Below are 22,413 nucleotides of genomic sequence, written 5' to 3' on the forward strand. Positions count from 1 at the left end.
GTCAGCAATGTTTTAACGATGGCAGCAGGTTCAGTAGCTTCAGTTATTGCTGAGTCACCATTAACGGAACATCTTTAACAAGATCGTGTACTGTATCTTGTATTTAAGGCAACCTATGTTAAAGTTGCCTATAGTGAAGTTCAGTAAACAGAAAACATAATGTCGTGCCCTACATACGACCTTCATGATCAGAGGCGTCCAGGCTTTCCAATTAGTGACCAGTGATTGTACGTGGCCTACTTCGTCCACAGCACTGATAAGTTTATGTGGCGTTAATCTGTCTGCCAGAGTCGAGTGTGTTCTGTGTCGGTGAAGATGAAGACAGTTTTCCCTGTGGTTTTGCTGACTGCTCTGGTCACTATCCAAGGACAAGTTCCGGCTCTCTGGCGTTGTCCAGGTGTACCCGTGCAGGACAACTTTACTCTGAGCGAGGTATGTTAAATGTTCTCTTTCACTAAATTATCATTAAATAGTAAAATAGTAACACTTAAGGTCTGTAACGGCGAATTAATACACCCCCGTTTGGTTCTATATGATGTTTTATGCCGCATTTATTAACATAGGGATATGGCTGTAATACTTCAACAAATGAAATGTTGTAATATTCAAGTTTTCGAACCCACGTGTATGGGAGGGCCAAGCTCATTTCAACAAGTGTAGACTGTAAATCCTTTTGGACTTGCCAGGTAAACAGTCGCGGCCATAGGTAAATATCAGCAGCACTTTTGACTATTGCTTAGTCACATCGCCCACTTTATGCCCTGACTGCAGAAACATAGGGGATGCTTGGTCGGGAAAACCACACAACCAATATGTTGAGGAAAGGATCGAATATTTCGAATCACGCGCTAAAGTGTCCGGCTCTAAACTAAAGGTATCTAATCTACAGAGAGACCACCTCTAACTTTAGAAACTCAGTATATTTACAAATAATAATCATGAGAATATTTATAACGCTCCTTTTCAGGCGCACAATCTGATCGTTATTACCCCGGATAACCAAAGCTGCCTGTTAGGGCTAGAAGGTGAATAGTCTCTCCCGGTACCCATTTTCTGCTGGCTAAACATAGGCAATTTTTAACAAACTCACTTGCCTAAGGCGTTGTGGGACAGGGTTCTCCTTATTGATGAAGAGACGGACCAAAACGTTTGCTGAAACCTCACTATTATCAAATTACAAGAACATCCTGCTGTGTTTTGACTGACAGGACCAACAAACTTACAAGAAGTTGAACGAGGAACGTTACTGTGCAATTTGTCCGATAAGCAATAACTAACAAACCTAGAACTTCGCATGAAGGTCTGGCGAGTCTGGTTAACAATGAACACAATGAACATAGAGATTTTTTCTGGGTTACATCTTCTTTTTATTCTCGAGTACATGTACAACGTTTCAGGGCTTGTTCTGGTCCCATCATCAGGTAAAACTGAACGCAAGCGTCCTCGTGCTTTAACTATAATAGTTCAGGGCAAAAGTGTGTTTTATTACACTATACATGGTGGTAGAGCGAACTGTATTTCTTAAATGTACCATGCATTTGGGAGGTAGACACAAATGTATTGCGTCGTCATAGCATTGTGACGTCACGGCCAGAGTTAACAGTTACTGTTCAGTTTTACCTGATGATGGGGCCAGAACAAGCCCTGAAACGTTGTACTCGAGAATAAAAAGAAGATGTAACCCAGAAAAAATCTCTATGTTCATCAAATATCATCTTCTAAAATGCCAATCAAGCATCTAATGAACACAATATTATTTTAGTTATTTCACGACGTTTAACTGCGGAGAGGTCTTAGACATTCATCTTCACGGTAAAACCTACGACCACAGACACAAGTCAAAACATTGATTACACAACAGGATCGTTTCCTGTTGACTGGGTCCCGTCCTATTGCGCAACTTAGTACAATTACTAGTCCAGAATTGTGGGACCAATTCATTTAACTGGATACATAATTATTAATCAGTATTATTTGATACATCTAAGCACTTGTATATTGCAACACTACGCTCCTTCTAATCCTTGCAAACACGTCGTGCAGCGTGCTCTGTCGTACAGCGAACTCTGACAAACGGAAACCTGGAAATCGTGGAAATCTCAAAACGAGGCTCTCCCGCTAGGAAAGTTTGGCGGTCTGGTACGGACTTGTTATTATATATTAATCACATTGTGCGTTACAGAACTACATTGAATAAGCGCAAAAAAACACATAACAGGTGTAACTAGTGTGCCAGATGCATTGTGAATCATTTTACGACCTCATCAAGCAGGGACAGTCTGTGACGTCTTAGTTAAGGTCATGCTGCCTACACCTCGCCATAAAATATAGAAATACGATGTTATTAAAGTTTAAAATTAAAATTCATTTGTAAATACCATTTTTTATTGAAACAAGAAATTGGAATTAAGTGTAACCATAGTTGTTTATGATGTCTATTTTCACTTTCACACGAGAAAATTCGGATCGGCTGAAAAGTAGGTCATTGTCAGAATAGTTTAATGAGAGTCATGTTTCGGTGTGCCCTAGAAACATAATCACGGGTAACTGGGATTCGAACCCAAGATCACAGGTGTAGGACACATCCAATAGGTAACCGGGTAATAGGTAGCGTCTTACACTATAGGACGAGCTCACATGTAATGTTGGGTCTTTCATGGTCATTCTGTGTCAATTAACCCGTAGTATATGTAAATTATATTTGGAATATGACAACTCAAACTTATTGTAACTGTAACAAGTTGACCAACAAGACCAACAAACTTACAAGAGGTTGAACGAGGAACGTTACTGTGCAATTTGTCCGATAAGCAATAACTAACAAACCTAGAACTTCGGAGATTGTATCGAAATAATTATGTATTTTTTTTTAGATGCTTTTCAAAAGAAAACGTAAGAGGGTGGTATCATTTCAATTACATGTACATATTAATTACGATATCAGTATATTTCATCTAAAACTGCGAATTCGTTATTGAACAAGTTCAGAAGAAAAGATTATAATAGAATGCATGAAATAAGCCATACTTCTCCTAGCGCTGTAAAACTTAAGTCGTGACTGTTGCCAGTAGCCATCCACATACATCCATGCACATGCACGGCGCTTTGTAATGTGAACGCTTCCTGAACTCACCTGCATTGCAAAAACACTGAAATGTTTCACATTTTGGGGTGGAAAAGTTGCCGGACTTCAACACCCACACGCATACACGCACGTGCTCATCGCTCCCCCAAACTTAAAATAATATGACTTTAATAATACATTGCCCTTACAAGCATTCCCTTATAGGGTACATAACGAAAACAGTTCATTGTTGGTTAACATGATCTGTATAATCGTCCACTGACATTTACATTATGTTTATGTTAAGTATGCACTTGTAATTACACATTGTTGACATACCGATTGAATAACAATGTCGAGTTGTAGCAATGCGCGACATCATCAACATGTTAATGTTAATAATGGATTTCTATGTCGCCTGGTGTCCAACTCGAAGCTGTTCAACGGCGTATCATAAAGTATTATACCCCGAGCTGCCTGTTAGGCATATGACTTACCCCACCGGGTCCCAACAGAGGCAAGGTGAGACCACACGTATCATATGTATTTCGTTGTGGGGCAGGACTGAACTTTCAGGAGTCAGGCTGCCAAACACGGTCATCCATCCACGGACTCTCAGTGCCCAACGTTGCTTGTCTTCAACTGATTTGTGGCCTGAGCTGTATGCACAGGGCTACAGGACCACCCCATCCAGGTTTTCAGATTCAATGTCTACACATCTGCTTCTACACAATAACGATAACGATATCATGTCATGGACAAACTAGTCAATAAATATTGTGATAGTTGCTGGTTCCTGTTTGACCGCATGATTTGTATGCTGGTTGACCACGTGTTTGTATGCTGGTTGACCGCAGTTTTGTATGCTGGTTGACCACGTGTTTGTATGCTGGTTGACCACATGTTTGTATGCTGGTTGACCGCATGTTTTGTATGCTGGCTGACCGCATGTTTGTATGCTGGTTGACCGCATGTTTGTATGCTGGTTGACCGCATGTTTGTATGCTGGTTGACCGCATGTTTGTATGCTGGTTGACCGCATGTTTTGTATGCTGGTTGACCGCATGTTTGTATGCTGGCTGACCGTATGTTTGTATGATGGTTGACCACATGTTTGTATGCTGGTTGATCGTATGTTTGTAGTTTGGTTGACCGCATGTTTGTATGCTGGTTGACCGCATGTTTGTATGCTGACTGACCGCATGTTTGTATGCTGATTGACCGCATGTTTGACTGACTGACCGCATGTTTGTATGCTGACTGACCGCATGTTTGTATGCTGGTTGACCGCATGTTTGTATGCTGGTTGACGCGTTTGTATGTTTGTATTTTGGTTGACCGCATGTTTGTATGCTGGTTGACCGTATGTTTGTATGCTGGTTGACCGTATGTTTGTATGCTGGTTGACCGCGTGTTTGTATGCTGGTTGACCGCATGTTTGTATGCTGGTTGACCGCATGTTTGTATGCTGGCTGACCGCATGTTTGTATGCTGACTGACCGCATGTTTGTATGCTGGTTGACCGCATGTTTGTATGCTGGTTGACCGCATGTTTGTATGCTGGTTGACCGCATGTTTGTATGCTGGTTGACCACGTGTTTGTATGCTGGTTGACCACGTGTTTTGTATGCTGGTTGACCACGTGTTTGTATGCTGGTTGACCACATGTTTGTATGCTGGTTGACCGCATGTTTGTATGCTGGCTGACGGCATGTTTGTTGCTGGCTATGCTGGCTGGTTGACCGCATGTTTGTATGCTGGTTGACCGCATGTTTGTATGCTGGTTGACGGCATGTTTGTATGCTGGTTGACCGCATGTTTGTATGCTGGTTGACCGCATGTTTGTATGCTGGTTGACCGCATGTTTGTATGCTGGTTGACCGCATGTTTTGTATGCTGGTTGACCGCATGTTTGTATGCTGGTTGACCGCATGTTTGTATGCTGGTTGACCGCATGTTTGTATGCTGGTTGACCGCATGTTTGTATGCTGGTTGCATGACCGCATGTTTGTATGCTGACTGACCGTATGTTTGTATGCTGGTTGACCGCATGTTTGTATGCTGGTTGACCACATGTTTGTATGCTGGCTGACCGCATGTTTGTATGCTGGTTGACCGCATGTTTGTATGCTGGTTGACCGCATGTTTGTATGCTGACTGACCGTATGTTTGTATGCTGGTTGACCGCATGTTTGTATGCTGGTTGACCGCATGTTTGTATGCTGACTGACCGTATGTTTGTATGCTGGTTGAGCGCATGTTTTGTATGCTGGTTGACCGCATGTTTGTATGCTGGTTGACCGTATGTTTGTATGCTGACTGACCGCATGTTTGTATGCTGACTGACCGTATGTTTGTATGCTGACTGACCGCATGTTTGTATGCTGACTGACCGCATGTCTGTATGCTGGTTGACCGCATGTTTGTATGCTGACTGACCGCATGTCTGTATGCTGGTTGACCGCATGTTTGTATGCTGGTTGACCGCATGTTTGTATGCTGGTTGACCGCATGTTTGTATTCTGGTTGACCGCATGTTTGTATGCTGGTTGATCGTATGTTTGTAGTTTGGTTGACCGCATGTTTGTATTCTGGTTGACCGTATGTTTGTATGCTGACTGACCGTATGTTTGTATGCTGGCTGACCGCATGTTTTGTATGCTGACTGACCGCATGTTTGTATGTTGGCTGACCGCATGTTTGTATGCTGGCTGACCGCATGTTTGTATGCTGGTTGACCACATGTTTGTATGCTGGCTGACCGCATGTTTTGTGTGTTGTAGTACCTGGGAACGTGGTATGAGTACGAACGATTCTTCACGATCTACGAGATCGGGGCGGAGTGTGCTCAGGCAAACTACTCCATGAAGGCTGACGGACACGTGAAGGTGTTGAACTCAGGACGCGGCAGGTAAACAAGTTGCCGATATCCAGCCATATTTGTAGTACATACAGTATACAGCTAATATGGAGTGTATCAACCTGTACTAAATGGCGTATATTACCATAGATTTTTCGTTAGACACACTATTTACGATAGGAAAATATATTCCATGGTTTCTGATCGGGGAAGCAGTAATCCTCTCTTATCGTATCTATGTATTTATATACATATACTGAGTGATGTATATTGTGTCCAGATGGAACAAGGCATGACGGTTTTCGCTCAAACATGGTGTAAGAAGGCATGACGGTATGCATTTCTTTACAATTCATAGACCACCAATGGTACCACTGTTTCAGATCCATTGAAGGCGATGCATACGCCCCCGACCCCTCTGTGCCAGCCAAGCTGCTTGTGAAGTTCTTCTGGTGTGAGTATCAAATCCCGTGGATGTTCCAATAATATATCTACAAAGAAACTGTGATCACAACAGTGTATTACTGTAACTAAAAAACCCACAAGTAATGATTTGGGGACATGGTTAGTAGATCGTCTGAGGCGACGCTATGAGGAGTTGTCTCCCTTCGGAGTGTCAGCAACACGCTTGTTGGTGTGAGTTTGCTTCCAGCTTTGTCACACAGACAAACCAGACAAGCAAGAAGTGGACCACTTACTAAGACACGATTTGATATATATTCTAAATCTTAAGAATTGAAAAAAAAATATGTAAGAAACAGAAAACAATTGTAATTCATTAATCTAAAGAAACCATGATTTTATCTGAAACCTAACTTTACTTTTAATATTTTCTTCTGATATCTTGTTATCTGTTCCTGCGATGAATGCCATTAAACTACAAATAACCAAACAGTTAGCACTTCAGCATATTGCCGTGTGCCCTTCACACAACCGGATCCAGTACGCTTATCATATTCAAAGTTAAATACAGATTGAACTCACTCACCCAACCATTCATTCATGCACTCACTCACTCACTCACTGTGTTTCAGGGCAGCGTCCCGGCAACTACTGGGTGGTAGAGACCGACTACTCCAACTACAGCGTCGTCTACTCCTGCACCGATCTGTACTTCATGCACTTTGGTAAGTTCCTAGTCTGTCTCACAGTCCCTGAACCACATTATTTTACCTACTGCCGAGCCGTCCCTGCAATGCTAAAGCCAGAAACGAAGCAAGTCTAGAATCTCACTGGGGCTCCTTCTCAGTTTAAAGGGGTGTATTTGCTACTATCAAAATTATATATACTCAGGGACTAAGCGTTAGTCTAGTAAGTTATATGCAGACATTTTTCATGTCGTTACCATTCGCCCTGTGGGGTTGTGCTCACAGCCTGGTGCTCTTGTACCCAGTTCTAGATTATGTAATTAATACCTTTGTGAACTCGGGATATTGTCTTTGTGTTATGTCGTGATCATTAAATGTTAAATTGAAAATTCCAACTAGCAGACACTCGTTAGGGATTTAAATACATCTTTCAGGCACTGCCAATTTCCACCAGCCAAGTTTCCCTTCAAACACAGATCGTCCAAATTTTACCTCAAATATAGCTAGGCACTAAATAAGGAAATTGTCGGAATCTTGTCCTGCATTTGTGTCTGTCCTGGGTTGGAATCTGGTCGGTCGGTTGTGGAGGAATTCTGATTGAAAATAATGATATACCATTGATCCATGTATTGCCATCATTAACCCATATGTTTCTATTCGATTATTATAAATACCCTGGACCCACAGTTGTGACAAAATCCCAGAACATATATTCCACTAACACCTATTCCATATCACGGCTTCATATCAAACATACGCAAGCGGGATGTGGGGTAGTCTAGTGGTTAAAGCGTTGGCTCGTCACGCCGAAGACCTGGGTTCGAATCCCCACATGGGTACAATGAGTGAAGCCCATTTCTGGTGTCCCCCGCCGTGATATTGCTGGAATATTGCTAAAAGCGGCGTAAAACCAAATTCAGTCAGTCAGTCAGACATACGCAAGCCTGAATTCAGCCGTCCTATCACATTGCTCCCATGTGGCGGCGATTCTGAGACTAAGTGGTGGCAGCGTGTTTCCTATAATAGAACGGAGATAGAGTAGCCTGGTGGATTACATACAATGGTTTCTGACCAGAAGACTCACAATGCACGTGTGTCGGTCTCACACTCCTGAATGTTTCAGATACTGCGTGGCTGCTGACCAGAACCCGTGACGGAATACCCGACGACTTGAAATACCCCATCTACAGTCGCCTGTCGTCATACGGCATCAACACCAGGAACTTCAAGAAAACCAAACAAAGCGGATGTTAGACTGTCTGTTTTACCCATTAAACACTAGTTCCTCTTGACATGACCATCATCAAACTACCCTGGGTACCCAAGCTGGGTACCATTCCCAACAGGCACAATACAGCTGCCTGGGGATTCCGACACAGGCTAGACATTAAATACAAAAACTTGAAGTGTTTCTGATGTAAGTGATCTGTTACCTGTTCGTACTGTATCAAGATGAAATGTATGAGAAGAAATAAAACACTTTCTGATGGAACTACTTTCTGATGGAACTACTTTCAGACTGTCTCAACGTGTTTTATTTCGTACTGTATCAAGATGAAATGTATGAGAAGAAATAAAACACTTTCTGATGGAACTACTTTCTGATGGAACTACTTTCAGACTGTCTCAACGTGTTTTATTTCGTACTGTATCAAGATGAAATGTATGAGAAGAAATAAAACACTTTCTGATGGAACTACTTTCTGATGGAACTACTTTCAGACTGTCTCAACGTGTTTTATTTCGTACTGTATCAAGATGAAATGTATGAGAAGAAATAAAACACTTTCTGATGGAACTACTTTCTGATGGAACTACTTTCAGACTGTCTCAACGTGTTTTATTTCGTACTGTATCAAGATGAAATGTATGAGAAGAAATAAAACACTTTCTGATGGAACTACTTTCTGATGGAACTACTTTCAGACTGTCTCAACGTGTTTTATTTCGTACTGTATCAAGATGAAATGTATGAGAAGAAATAAAACACTTTCTGATGGAACTACTTTCTGATGGAACTACTTTCAGACTGTCTCAACGTGTTTTATTTCGTACTGTATCAAGATGAAATGTATGAGAAGAAATAAAACACTTTCTGATGGAACTACTTTCTGATGGAACTACTTTCAGACTGTCTCAACGTGTTTTATTTCGTACTGTATCAAGATGAAATGTATGAGAAGAAATAAAACACTTTCTGATGGAACTACTTTCTGATGGAACTACTTTCAGACTGTCTCAACGTGTTTTATTTCGTACTGTATCAAGATGAAATGTATGAGAAGAAATAAAACACTTTCTGATGGAACTACTTTCTGATGGAACTACTTTCAGACTGTCTCAACGTGTTTTATTTCGTACTGTATCAAGATGAAATGTATGAGAAGAAATAAAAACACTTTCTGATGGAACTACTTTCTGATGGAACTACTTTCAGAGACTGTCTCAACGTGTTTTATTTCGTACTGTATCAAGATGAAATGTATGAGAAGAAATAAAACACTTTCTGATGGAACTACTTTCTGATGGAACTACTTTCAGACTGTCTCAACGTGTTTTATTTCGTACTGTATCAAGATGAAATGTATGAGAAGAAATAAAACACTTTCTGATGGAACTACTTTCTGATGGAACTACTTTCAGACTGTCTCAACGTGTTTTATTTCGTACTGTATCAAGATGAAATGTATGAGAAGAAATAAAACACTTTCTGATGGAACTACTTTCTGATGGAACTACTTTCAGACTGTCTCAACGTGTTTTATTTCGTACTGTATCAAGATGAAATGTATGAGAAGAAATTAAACACTTTCTGATGGAACTACTTTCTGATGGAACTACTTTCAGACTGTCTCAACGTGTTTTATTTCGTACTGTATCAAGATGAAATGTATGAGAAGAAATTAAACACTTTCTGATGGAACTACTTTCTGATGGAACTACTTTCAGACTGTCTCAACGTGTTTTATTTCGTACTGTATCAAGATGAAATGTATGAGAAGAAATTAAACACTTTCTGATGGAACTACTTTCTGATGGAACTACTTTCAGACTGTCTCAACGTGTTTTATTTCGTACTGTATCAAGATGAAATGTATGAGAAGAAATAAAACACTTTCTGATGGAACTACTTTCTGATGGAACTACTTTCAGACTGTCTCAACGTGTTTTATTTCGTACTGTATCAAGATGAAATGTATGAGAAGAAATAAAACACTTTCTGATGGAACTACTTTCTGATGGAACTACTTTCAGACTGTCTCAACGTGTTTTATTTCGTACTGTATCAAGATGAAATGTATGAGAAGAAATAAAACACTTTCTGATGGAACTACTTTCTGATGGAACTACTTTCAGACTGTCTCAACGTGTTTTATTTCGTACTGTATCAAGATGAAATGTATGAGAAGAAATAAAACACTTTCTGATGGAACTACTTTCTGATGGAACTACTTTCAGACTGTCTCAACGTGTTTTATTTCGTACTGTATCAAGATGAAATGTATGAGAAGAAATAAAACACTTTCTGATGGAACTACTTTCTGATGGAACTACTTTCAGACTGTCTCAACGTGTTTTATTTCGTACTGTATCAAGATGAAATGTATGAGAAGAAATAAAACACTTTCTGATGGAACTACTTTCTGATGGAACTACTTTCAGACTGTCTCAACGTGTTTTATTTCGTACTGTATCAAGATGAAATGTATGAGAAGAAATAAAACACTTTCTGATGGAACTACTTTCTGATGGAACTACTTTCAGACTGTCTCAACGTGTTTTATTTCGTACTGTATCAAGATGAAATGTATGAGAAGAAATAAAACACTTTCTGATGGAACTACTTTCTGATGGAACTACTTTCAGACTGTCTCAACGTGTTTTATTTCGTACTGTATCAAGATGAAATGTCGCATGAGAAGAAATTAAACACTTTCTGATGGAACTACTTTCTGATGGAACTACTTTCAGACTGTCTCAACGTGTTTTATTTCGTACTGTATCAAGATGAAATGTATGAGAAGAAATTAAACACTTTCTGATGGAACTACTTTCTGATGGAACTACTTTCAGACTGTCTCAACGTGTTTTATTTCGTACTGTATCAAGATGAAATGTATGAGAAGAAATTAAACACTTTCTGATGGAACTACTTTCTGATGGAACTACTTTCAGACTGTCTCAACGTGTTTTATTTCGTACTGTATCAAGATGAAATGTATGAGAAGAAATTAAACACTTTCTGATGGAACTACTTTCTGATGGAACTACTTTCAGACTGTCTCAACGTGTTTTATTTCGTACTGTATCAAGATGAAATGTATGAGAAGAAATAAAACACTTTCTGATGGAACTACTTTCTGATGGAACTACTTTCAGACTGTCTCAACGTGTTTTATTTCGTACTGTATCAAGATGAAATGTATGAGAAGAAATAAAACACTTTCTGATGGAACTACTTTCTGATGGAACTACTTTCAGACTGTCTCAACGTGTTTTATTTCGTACTGTATCAAGATGAAATGTATGAGAAGAAATAAAACACTTTCTGATGGAACTACTTTCTGATGGAACTACTTTCAGACTGTCTCAACGTGTTTTATTTCGTACTGTATCAAGATGAAATGTATGAGAAGAAATTAAACACTTTCTGATGGAACTACTTTCTGATGGAACTACTTTCAGACTGTCTCAACGTGTTTTATTTCGTACTGTATCAAGATGAAATGTATGAGAAGAAATTAAACACTTTCTGATGGAACTACTTTCTGATGGAACTACTTTCAGACTGTCTCAACGTGTTTTTTATTTCGTACTGTATCAAGATGAAATGTGAGAAGAAATTAAACACTTTCTGATGGAACTACTTTCTGATGGAACTACTTTCAGACTGTCTCAACGTGTTTTATTTCGTACTGTATCAAGATGAAATGTATGAGAAGAAATAAAACACTTTCTGATGGAACTACTTTCTGATGGAACTACTTTCAGACTGTCTCAACGTGTTTTATTTCGTACTGTATCAAGATGAAATGTATGAGAAGAAATAAAACACTTTCTGATGGAACTACTTTCTGATGGAACTACTTTCAGATCTGTCTCAACGTGTTTTATTTCGTACTGTATCAAGATGAAATGTATGAGAAGAAATAAAACACTTTCTGATGGAACTACTTTCTGATGGAACTACTTTCAGACTGTCTCAACGTGTTTTATTTCGTACTGTATCAAGATGAAATGTATGAGAAGAAATTAAACACTTTCTGATGGAACTACTTTCTGATGGAACTACTTTCAGACTGTCTCAACGTGTTTTATTTCGTACTGTATCAAGATGAAATGTATGAGAAGAAATTAAACACTTCTGATGGAACTACTTTCTGATGGAACTACTTTCAGACTGTCTCAACGTGTTTTATTTCGTACTGTATCAAGATGAAATGTATGAGAAGAAATAAAACACTTTCTGATGGAACTACTTTCTGATGGAACTACTTTCAGACTGTCTCAACGTGTTTTATTTCGTACTGTATCAAGATGAAATGTATGAGAAGAAATAAAACACTTTCTGATGGAACTACTTTCTGATGGAACTACTTTCAGACTGTCTCAACGTGTTTTATTTCGTACTGTATCAAGATGAAATGTATGAGAAGAAATAAAACACTTTCTGATGGAACTACTTTCTGATGGAACTACTTTCAGACTGTCTCAACGTGTTTTATTTCGTACTGTATCAAGATGAAATGTATGAGAAGAAATAAAACACTTTCTGATGGAACTACTTTCTGATGGAACTACTTTCAGACTGTCTCAACGTGTTTTATTTCGTACTGTATCAAGATGAAATGTATGAGAAGAAATAAAACACTTTCTGATGGAACTACTTTCTGATGGAACTACTTTCAGATCTGTCTCAACGTGTTTTATTTCGTACTGTATCAAGATGAAATGTATGAGAAGAAATAAAACACTTTCTGATGGAACTACTTTCTGATGGAACTACTTTCAGACTGTCTCAACGTGTTTTATTTCGTACTGTATCAAGATGAAATGTATGAGAAGAAATTAAACACTTTCTGATGGAACTACTTTCTGATGGAACTACTTTCAGACTGTCTCAACGTGTTTTATTTCGTACTGTATCAAGATGAAATGTATGAGAAGAAATTAAACACTTTCTGATGGAACTACTTTCTGATGGAACTACTTTCAGACTGTCTCAACGTGTTTTATTTCGTACTGTATCAAGATGAAATGTATGAGAAGAAATTAAACACTTTCTGATGGAACTACTTTCTGATGGAACTACTTTCAGACTGTCTCAACGTGTTTTATTTCGTACTGTATCAAGATGAAATGTATGAGAAGAAATAAAACACTTTCTGATGGAACTACTTTCTGATGGAACTACTTTCAGACTGTCTCAACGTGTTTTATTTCGTACTGTATCAAGATGAAATGTATGAGAAGAAATAAAACACTTTCTGATGGAACTACTTTCTGATGGAACTACTTTCAGACTGTCTCAACGTGTTTTATTTCGTACTGTATCAAGATGAAATGTATGAGAAGAAATAAAACACTTTCTGATGGAACTACTTTCTGATGGAACTACTTTCAGACTGTCTCAACGTGTTTTATTTCGTACTGTATCAAGATGAAATGTATGAGAAGAAATAAAAACACTTTCTGATGGAACTACTTTCTGATGGAACTACTTTCAGACTGTCTCAACGTGTTTTATTTCGTACTGTATCAAGATGAAATGTATGAGAAGAAATAAAACACTTTCTGATGGAACTACTTTCTGATGGAACTACTTTCAGACTGTCTCAACGTGTTTTATTTCGTACTGTATCAAGATGAAATGTATGAGAAGAAATAAAACACTTTCTGATGGAACTACTTTCTGATGGAACTACTTTCAGACTGTCTCAACGTGTTTTATTTCGTACTGTATCAAGATGAAATGTATGAGAAGAAATTAAACACTTTCTGATGGAACTACTTTCTGATGGAACTACTTTCAGACTGTCTCAACGTGTTTTATTTCGTACTGTATCAAGATGAAATGTATGAGAAGAAATTAAACACTTTCTGATGGAACTACTTTCTGATGGAACTACTTTCAGACTGTCTCAACGTGTTTTATTTCGTACTGTATCAAGATGAAATGTATGAGAAGAAATTAAACACTTTCTGATGGAACTACTTTCTGATGGAACTACTTTCAGACTGTCTCAACGTGTTTTATTTCGTACTGTATCAAGATGAAATGTATGAGAAGAAATAAAACACTTTCTGATGGAACTACTTTCTGATGGAACTACTTTCAGACTGTCTCAACGTGTTTTATTTCGTACTGTATCAAGATGAAATGTATGAGAAGAAATTAAACACTTTCTGATGGAACTACTTTCTGATGGAACTACTTTCAGACTGTCTCAACGTGTTTTATTTCGTACTGTATCAAGATGAAATGTATGAGAAGAAATTAAACACTTTCTGATGGAACTACTTTCTGATGGAACTACTTTCAGACTGTCTCAACGTGTTTTATTTCGTACTGTATCAAGATGAAATGTATGAGAAGAAATAAAACACTTTCTGATGGAACTACTTTCTGATGGAACTACTTTCAGACTGTCTCAACGTGTTTTATTTCGTACTGTATCAAGATGAAATGTATGAGAAGAAATAAAACACTTTCTGATGGAACTACTTTCTGATGGAACTACTTTCAGACTGTCTCAACGTGTTTTATTTCGTACTGTATCAAGATGAAATGTATGAGAAGAAATAAAACACTTTCTGATGGAACTACTTTCTGATGGAACTACTTTCAGACTGTCTCAACGTGTTTTATTTCGTACTGTATCAAGATGAAATGTATGAGAAGAAATAAAACACTTTCTGATGGAACTACTTTCTGATGGAACTACTTTCAGACTGTCTCAACGTGTTTTATTTCGTACTGTATCAAGATGAAATGTATGAGAAGAAATAAAACACTTTCTGATGGAACTACTTTCTGATGGAACTACTTTCAGACTGTCTCAACGTGTTTTATTTCGTACTGTATCAAGATGAAATGTATGAGAAGAAATTAAACACTTTCTGATGGAACTACTTTCTGATGGAACTACTTTCAGACTGTCTCAACGTGTTTTATTTCGTACTGTATCAAGATGAAATGTATGAGAAGAAATTAAACACTTTCTGATGGAACTACTTTCTGATGGAACTACTTTCAGACTGTCTCAACGTGTTTTATTTCGTACTGTATCAAGATGAAATGTATGAGAAGAAATTAAACACTTTCTGATGGAACTACTTTCTGATGGAACTACTTTCAGACTGTCCTCAACGTGTTTTATTTCGTACTGTATCAAGATGAAATGTATGAGAAGAAATAAAACACTTTCTGATGGAACTACTTTCTGATGGAACTACTTTCAGACTGTCTCAACGTGTTTTATTTCGTACTGTATCAAGATGAAATGTATGAGAAGAAATAAAACACTTTCTGATGGAACTACTTTCTGATGGAACTACTTTCAGACTGTTCTCCAACGTGTTTTATTTCATTACTGTATCAAGATGAAATGTATGAGAAGAAATAAAACACTTTCTGATGGAACTACTTTCTGATGGAACTACTTTCAGACTGTCTCAACGTGTTTTATTTCGTACTGTATCAAGATGAAATGTATGAGAAGAAATAAAACACTTTCTGATGGAACTACTTTCTGATGGAACTACTTTCAGACTGTCTCAACGTGTTTTATTTCGTACTGTATCAAGATGAAATGTATGAGAAGAAATAAAACACTTTCTGATGGAACTACTTTCTGATGGAACTACTTTCAGACTGTCTCAACGTGTTTTATTTCGTACTGTATCAAGATGAAATGTATGAGAAGAAATAAAAACACTTTCTGATGGAACTACTTTCTGATGGAACTACTTTCAGACTGTCTCAACGTGTTTTTATTTCGTACTGTATCAAGATGAAATGTATGAGAAGAAATTAAACACTTTCTGATGGAACTACTTTCTGATGGAACTACTTTCAGACTGTCTCAACGTGTTTTATTTCGTACTGTATCAAGATGAAATGTATGAGAAGAAATTAAACACTTTCTGATGGAACTACTTTCTGATGGAACTACTTTCAGACTGTCTCAACGTGTTTTATTTCGTACTGTATCAAGATGAAATGTATGAGAAGAAATTAAACACTTTCTGATGGAACTACTTTCTGATGGAACTACTTTCAGACTGTCTCAACGTGTTTTATTTCGTACTGTATCAAGATGAAATGTATGAGAAGAAATAAAACACTTTCTGATGGAACTACTTTCTGATGGAACTACTTTCAGACTGTCTCAACGTGTTTTATTTCGTACTGTATCAAGATGAAATGTATGAGAAGAAATAAAACACTTTCTGATGGAACTACTTTCTGATGGAACTACTTTCAGACTGTCTCAACGTGTTTTATTTCTCGTACTGTATCAAGATGAAATGTATGAGAAGAAATAAAACACTTTCTGATGGAACTACTTTCTGATGGAACTACTTTCAGACTGTCTCAACGTGTTTTATTTCGTACTGTATCAAGATGAAATGTATGAGAAGAAATAAAACACTTTCTGATGGAACTACTTTCTGATGGAACTACTTTCAGACTGTCTCAACGTGTTTTATTTCGTACTGTATCAAGATGAAATGTATGAGAAGAAATAAAACACTTTCTGATGGAACTACTTTCTGATGGAACTACTTTCAGACTGTCTCAACGTGTTCTTTCTTGACCAAATTCGTACAAAAATGGGGCGGTGAGGTAGCCTAGTGGTTAATATGTTCACTTGTCACGCCGAAGACCCGGGGTCCATTCTTCACAGGGGTACAATATGTGAAGCCCATTTCTGGTGTCCGCCGCCGTGATATTGCTGGAGCGTTGCTAAAACATTGCTAAAAGCGGCGTAAAACTAAATATCACTCACTCGCTAGTACAAAAATACCCAATAAATAGTACATTTGGCCCGATAACGGCCATGTTGTCTCATCCCGTGACGTGAAAACGTTGCCATCTGGACATTTGAGCGGGCCACCGTTTGGTACACGCACTTGATCAGGTCAAGTGCAACAGATATGCCAGTTCACTTGAATAGCTAAATGGACAATACAAGTGTATCCACGCGTCTGTAATAGATGTCATATCCAGATTACTGGAGTTTCAGGCTGAGAATAATTATGTTTTGTTTAGGTAAATGTTGTTTTTTTCCATAGATATTTGAATTATAGAATAGATGTTATCTTAATAATAATGACTCTTCGGTCACATTTCGCTGTCCATTCACAAGGATAGTAACATTTAAATAGTAACACTTCAAAAGACCATCTATGAAATGTTTGGAATCCATGATGATTTTATGATGATAATTGCTCATTTAACCCCCCCACCCCCAATGATTTTCATACAAAACAATGTCTGTAATGTTTAATGTTGAATTTATTGGTGAATATGAACATTCAAAATGTTATTTTGCGTGTCTTACAATTTCAATTCCGAGTCTAACCTCCATGTGACTGTATGACAACCAGCACTCTCCTCCTCATAACCCCTGTCAGCCTCCTGATCCTCTGAAGGGTCAGTCTACGCCATTCCTCGTGTAAGGCAGCTTCCAATGCTGGGCCAGGTTCTGTACAGGAGGATCCCTTTGTTGCACACGACGACCAGTCATGTCCCAGATATGCTCCAAACTTGTTAAGATCGGGGCTCGTTCAATCGTGAGATATGTCATGGGGTTCTTAACTAAACTCTTTGTGTATAGATTATTTACTCGAACTCCAGTTGGGAGTAACACATAACAATGTGGTCAAATCTGAAGCGCTTGTAAAATCTCTTAGTTCGTTCCAAGCCTCCGCTTCACACCATAATTCGCCGTGCCCCTATGAATTCCTTCAATCAAACGTAAACTGTGTTCGTTATTCCGATACTCGTGAGTTCGAATCTGATGGTGGTACTTGGTCTGTCAGGTGGGTTAACTTTCACGTGGTGCACGTCTTAGAATAAATTACTTACTTGCTATTTAAAACATCGTTAATTCGACGTTATATGGTTAATATATGAGCGTCGAGTGAGTGAGTAAGTTTAGTTTCACGCCGCACTCATCAATATTCAAGCTATATGGCGGCGGTCTGTAAATAATCGAGTCTGGACGAGACAATCCAGTGATCAACAGCATGAGCATCGATCTGTGCAATGGGGAACCGATGACATGTCAACCAAGTCAGCGAGTCTGACCACCCGAGCCCGCTAATCGCCTCTTACGACAAGCATGGATTACTGAAGATCAATTCTAACCCGGATCTTCACGGGTCTATGAGAGTCGAGGGAAGATGAGACGTGTGATAAGAACACAACATCAAAGTGCAAAATGAATCTTGCCCATTTGCAATTGAATGCAACACATAGGACCTGGTTCCGAAGGGAGAGCGGCTGCAGAAGAGCAGACGACGCTATATTTGAACTCCAATTTCATACCGACCGGGCTGATATAGATTCAAAACACATTGTCAAGTCATTGCTGCCTGAGGTAAGGCCGTCTATTGCTTCTGTCGAATGTCATGCCATTAAATATTAGGTATGTAAAAGTCCAGTTAACTGAATAATTTATTGTCCGTTGTTTAATGCCTAACCAGCAGTATTACAGCTACACGTGTCAACGGTCTGTAAATAATCTGGACGGGGCTAGACAATCCAATCACTGATATATACTGAGTCAAAAAAGAAACTTCACATTCTTTCTTCAGGGCACTATAAAAGAACAAGAGATGGTAAGATGGTTAAATTGTTATTATTTCATTGCTGAGATCTGTGTGATGTACTCGATACACTGACAGTGCCATAATCAGTTCCATTAGGCTACACCGCCGTTCCAAAACATGGGTATACAGAATGTCAAGTCACAATATGGACGTCGAGAATGGAGATTGGCAGCCCGCAACCGATTTCGAATGGTCTGTGAGGACAGTCGACCTCTAAACATCTCAGCCCTGGTTCGTGTAGCCGGCAGAAATCTGTCACGTAGGTGACGTAGGACGATTTGACGGTCTTCTGCTCGTGACGTCACACGTGGACGACCCGACCTTGGGCGATCAGAAGTGGTGCCAGTTTGTTGTAGACGACCTCGCAAGTCATACACAGTACGACGGCTGCATCCCATTGCTCTTGCGACGTCAATAACTGATCTTCCCGCTTGCAACATGCCAACGGCATGTTCACGTTGCACATTTGACAATCGTGGCATTTCAAGTACCGTTAGAACTGTGGTTTAAAAGTGTTTTTTCAATTCTTGAGGCCAATGCAAACACGTGCATATGAAGAAAACTTCGATGCGAAGATCACGTGATCGACTGCACGTGCAAAACCTGATTTGGCACTAACGTCATTTGCACGAGGAATGGATGGGTTTGAGTGGGTTTTCCTAACGTTTTTTCTAGAGTCGAAAGATAGGGATCCCATTTCGGATACATAGATGTATCATCAGAGAAAAATTATTCATTATTTTTCAAATAACATTTTGTGAAGTTTCTTTTTTGACTCAGTATAGTTCACATGGGAACCTTGCCTATGCGATGACACACACACACACACACACACACACACACACACACACACACACACACACACAGAGACCACCCTGGGCACCACCCCGACCACCACCCCCACCACCCTGGACACAGACCCCGACCACCCTGGGCACCAACCCGACTACCATGGACAACATTCCGACCACCCTGGGCACCACCCGACCACCCTGGACAACACCCCGACCACCCTGGGCATCACCCCGACCACCCTGGACACAGACCCCGACGACCCGACCCTTTTAACACATGGTGCTTCGAACCAGTCGCCTTTTACAACAAACATGGGTTACTGGGGACCAGACGCCTCTTACAACAAACATGGGTTGCTGAGGACCAGACGCCTTTTACAACAAACACCGGTTGCTGGGGACCAGACGCCTTTTACAACAAACATGGGTTGCTGGGGATCAGTCGCCTTTTACAACAAACATGAGTTGCTGGGGACCAGTCGCCTTTTACAACAAACATGGGTTGCTGGGGATCAGTGGCCTTTTACAACAAACATGAGTTGCTGGGGACCAGTCGCCTTTTACAACAAACATTGGTTGCTGAGGACCAGACGCCTTTTACAACAAACATGGGTTGCTGGGGACCAGTCGCCTTTTAGAAGAAACATAGCCCGGGTTGCTGGGGACCAGTCGCCTTTTACAACAAACATGAGTTGCTGGAGACCAGTCGCCTTTTACAACAAACATGGGTTGCTGGGGACCAGTCGCCTTTTAGAAGAAACATGGCCCGGGTTGCTGAGGACCAGACGTCTTTTACAACAAACATTGGTTGCTGGGGACCAGTCGCCTTTTACAACAAACATGGGTTGCTGGGGACCAGTCGCCTTTTAGAAGAAACATGGCCCGGGTTGCTGAGGACCAGACGTCTTTTACAACAAACATTGGTTGCTGGAGACCAGTCGCCTTTTACAACAAACATGGGTTGCTGGGGACCAGTCGCCTTTAGAAGAAACATGGCCCGGGTTGTTGAGGACCAGACGTCTTTACAACAAACATTGGTTGCCTTTACATTAATTGGTTGCTGGGGACCAGTCGCCTTTTACAACAAACACAGGTTGCTGGGGACCAGTCGCCTTTTACAACAAACACAGGTTGCTGGGGATCAGTGGCCTTTTACAACAAACATGAGTTGCTGGGGACCAGTCGCCTTTTACAACAAACATTGGTTGCTGAGGACCAGACGCCTTTTACAACAAACATGGGTTGCTGGGGACCAGTCGCCTTTTAGAAGAAACATGGCCCGGGTTGCTGGGGACCAGTCGCCTTTTACAACAAACACAGGTTGCTGGGGACCAGTAGCCTTTAACAACAAACATGGGTTGCTGGGGATCAGACGCCTTTTTCAACAAACATGGGTTGCTAGGGACCAGTTGCCTTTTAACAACAAACACAGGTTGCTGGGGACCAGTAGCCTTTAACAACAAACATGGGTTGCTGGGGATCAGACGCCTTTTTCAACAAACATGGGTTGCTAGGGACCAGTTGCCTTTTACAACAAACACAGGTTGCTGGGGACCAGTCGCCTTTTACAACAAACATGGGTTGCTGGGGACCAGACGCCTTTTCAACAAACATGGGTTGCTAGGGACCAGTTGCCTTTTACAACAAACACAGGTTGCTGGGGACCAGTCGCCTTTTACAACAAACATAGGTTGCTGGGGACCAGTAGCCTTTAACAACAAACACAGGTTGCTGGGGACCAGTAGCCTTTAACAACAAACACAGGTTGCTGGGGACCAGTAGCCTTTAACAACAAACACAGGTTGCTGGGGACCAGTAGCCTTTAACAACAAACATGGGTTGCTGGGGATCAGACGCCTTTTTCAACAAACATGGGTTGCTAGGGACCAGTTGCCTTTAACAACAAACACAGGTTGCTGGGGACCAGACGCCTTTTACAACAAACATGGGTTGCTGGGGACCAGTCGCCTTTTACATTAAACATTGGTTGCTGGGGACCAGTCGCCTTTTACAACAAACATTGGTTGCTGGGGACCAGACGCCTTTTACAACAAACATGGGTTGCTGAGGACCAGACGCCTTTTACAACAAACACAGGTTGCTGGGGACCAGACGTCTTTTACAACAAACATTGGTTGCTGGGGACCAGTCGCCTTTTACAACAAACATTGGTTGCTGTGGACCAGTCGCCTTTTACAACAAACATGGGTTGCTGGGGACCAGACGCTTTTTACAACAAACATGGGTTGCTGGGGACCAGTAGCCTTTAACAACAAACACAGGTTGCTGGGGACCAGTAGCCTTTAACAACAAACACAGGTTGCTGGGGACCAGTAGCCTTTAACAACAAACATGGGTTGCTGGGGATCAGACGCCTTTTTCAACAAACATGGGTTGCTAGGGACCAGTTGCCTTTAACAACAAACACAGGTTGCTGGGGACCAGACGCCTTTTACAACAAACATGGGTTGCTGGGGACCAGTCGCCTTTTACATTAAACATTGGTTGCTGGGGACCAGTCGCCTTTTACAACAAACATTGGTTGCTGGGGACCAGACGCCTTTTACAACAAACATGGGTTGCTGGGGACCAGTCGCCTTTTAGAAGAAACATGGCGGGTTGCTGAGGACCAGACGTCTTTTACAACAAACATTGGTTGCTGGGGACCAGTCGCCTTTTACAACAAACATGGGTTGCTGGGGACCAGTCGCCTTTTAGAAGAAACATGGCCCGGGTTGCTGAGGACCAGACGTCTTTTACAACAAA

The 22,413-nt window shown here is 40.1% G+C and overlaps 1 protein-coding gene across 1 annotated transcript; it reads left to right on the forward strand.

The window, feature by feature from the left end:
* Positions 1-209: 209 nt before the first annotated feature.
* On the forward strand, positions 210-8,512 carry LOC124279804 (apolipoprotein D-like). Its single transcript, XM_046715684.1, has 5 exons — positions 210-432; positions 5,848-5,975; positions 6,308-6,378; positions 6,959-7,051; positions 8,136-8,512. The coding sequence occupies exons 1-5, from the start codon at positions 316-318 to the stop codon at positions 8,264-8,266; spliced, it is 540 nt and encodes a 179-aa protein (XP_046571640.1). The 5' UTR covers positions 210-315; the 3' UTR covers positions 8,267-8,512.
* Positions 8,513-22,413: the final 13,901 nt, after the last annotated feature.

Source organism: Haliotis rubra, unplaced genomic scaffold (assembly GCF_003918875.1).
Source record: "Haliotis rubra isolate DU_JTF1 unplaced genomic scaffold, ASM391887v1 Scf257, whole genome shotgun sequence".
NCBI classification, from domain to species: domain Eukaryota; kingdom Metazoa; phylum Mollusca; class Gastropoda; order Lepetellida; family Haliotidae; genus Haliotis; species Haliotis rubra.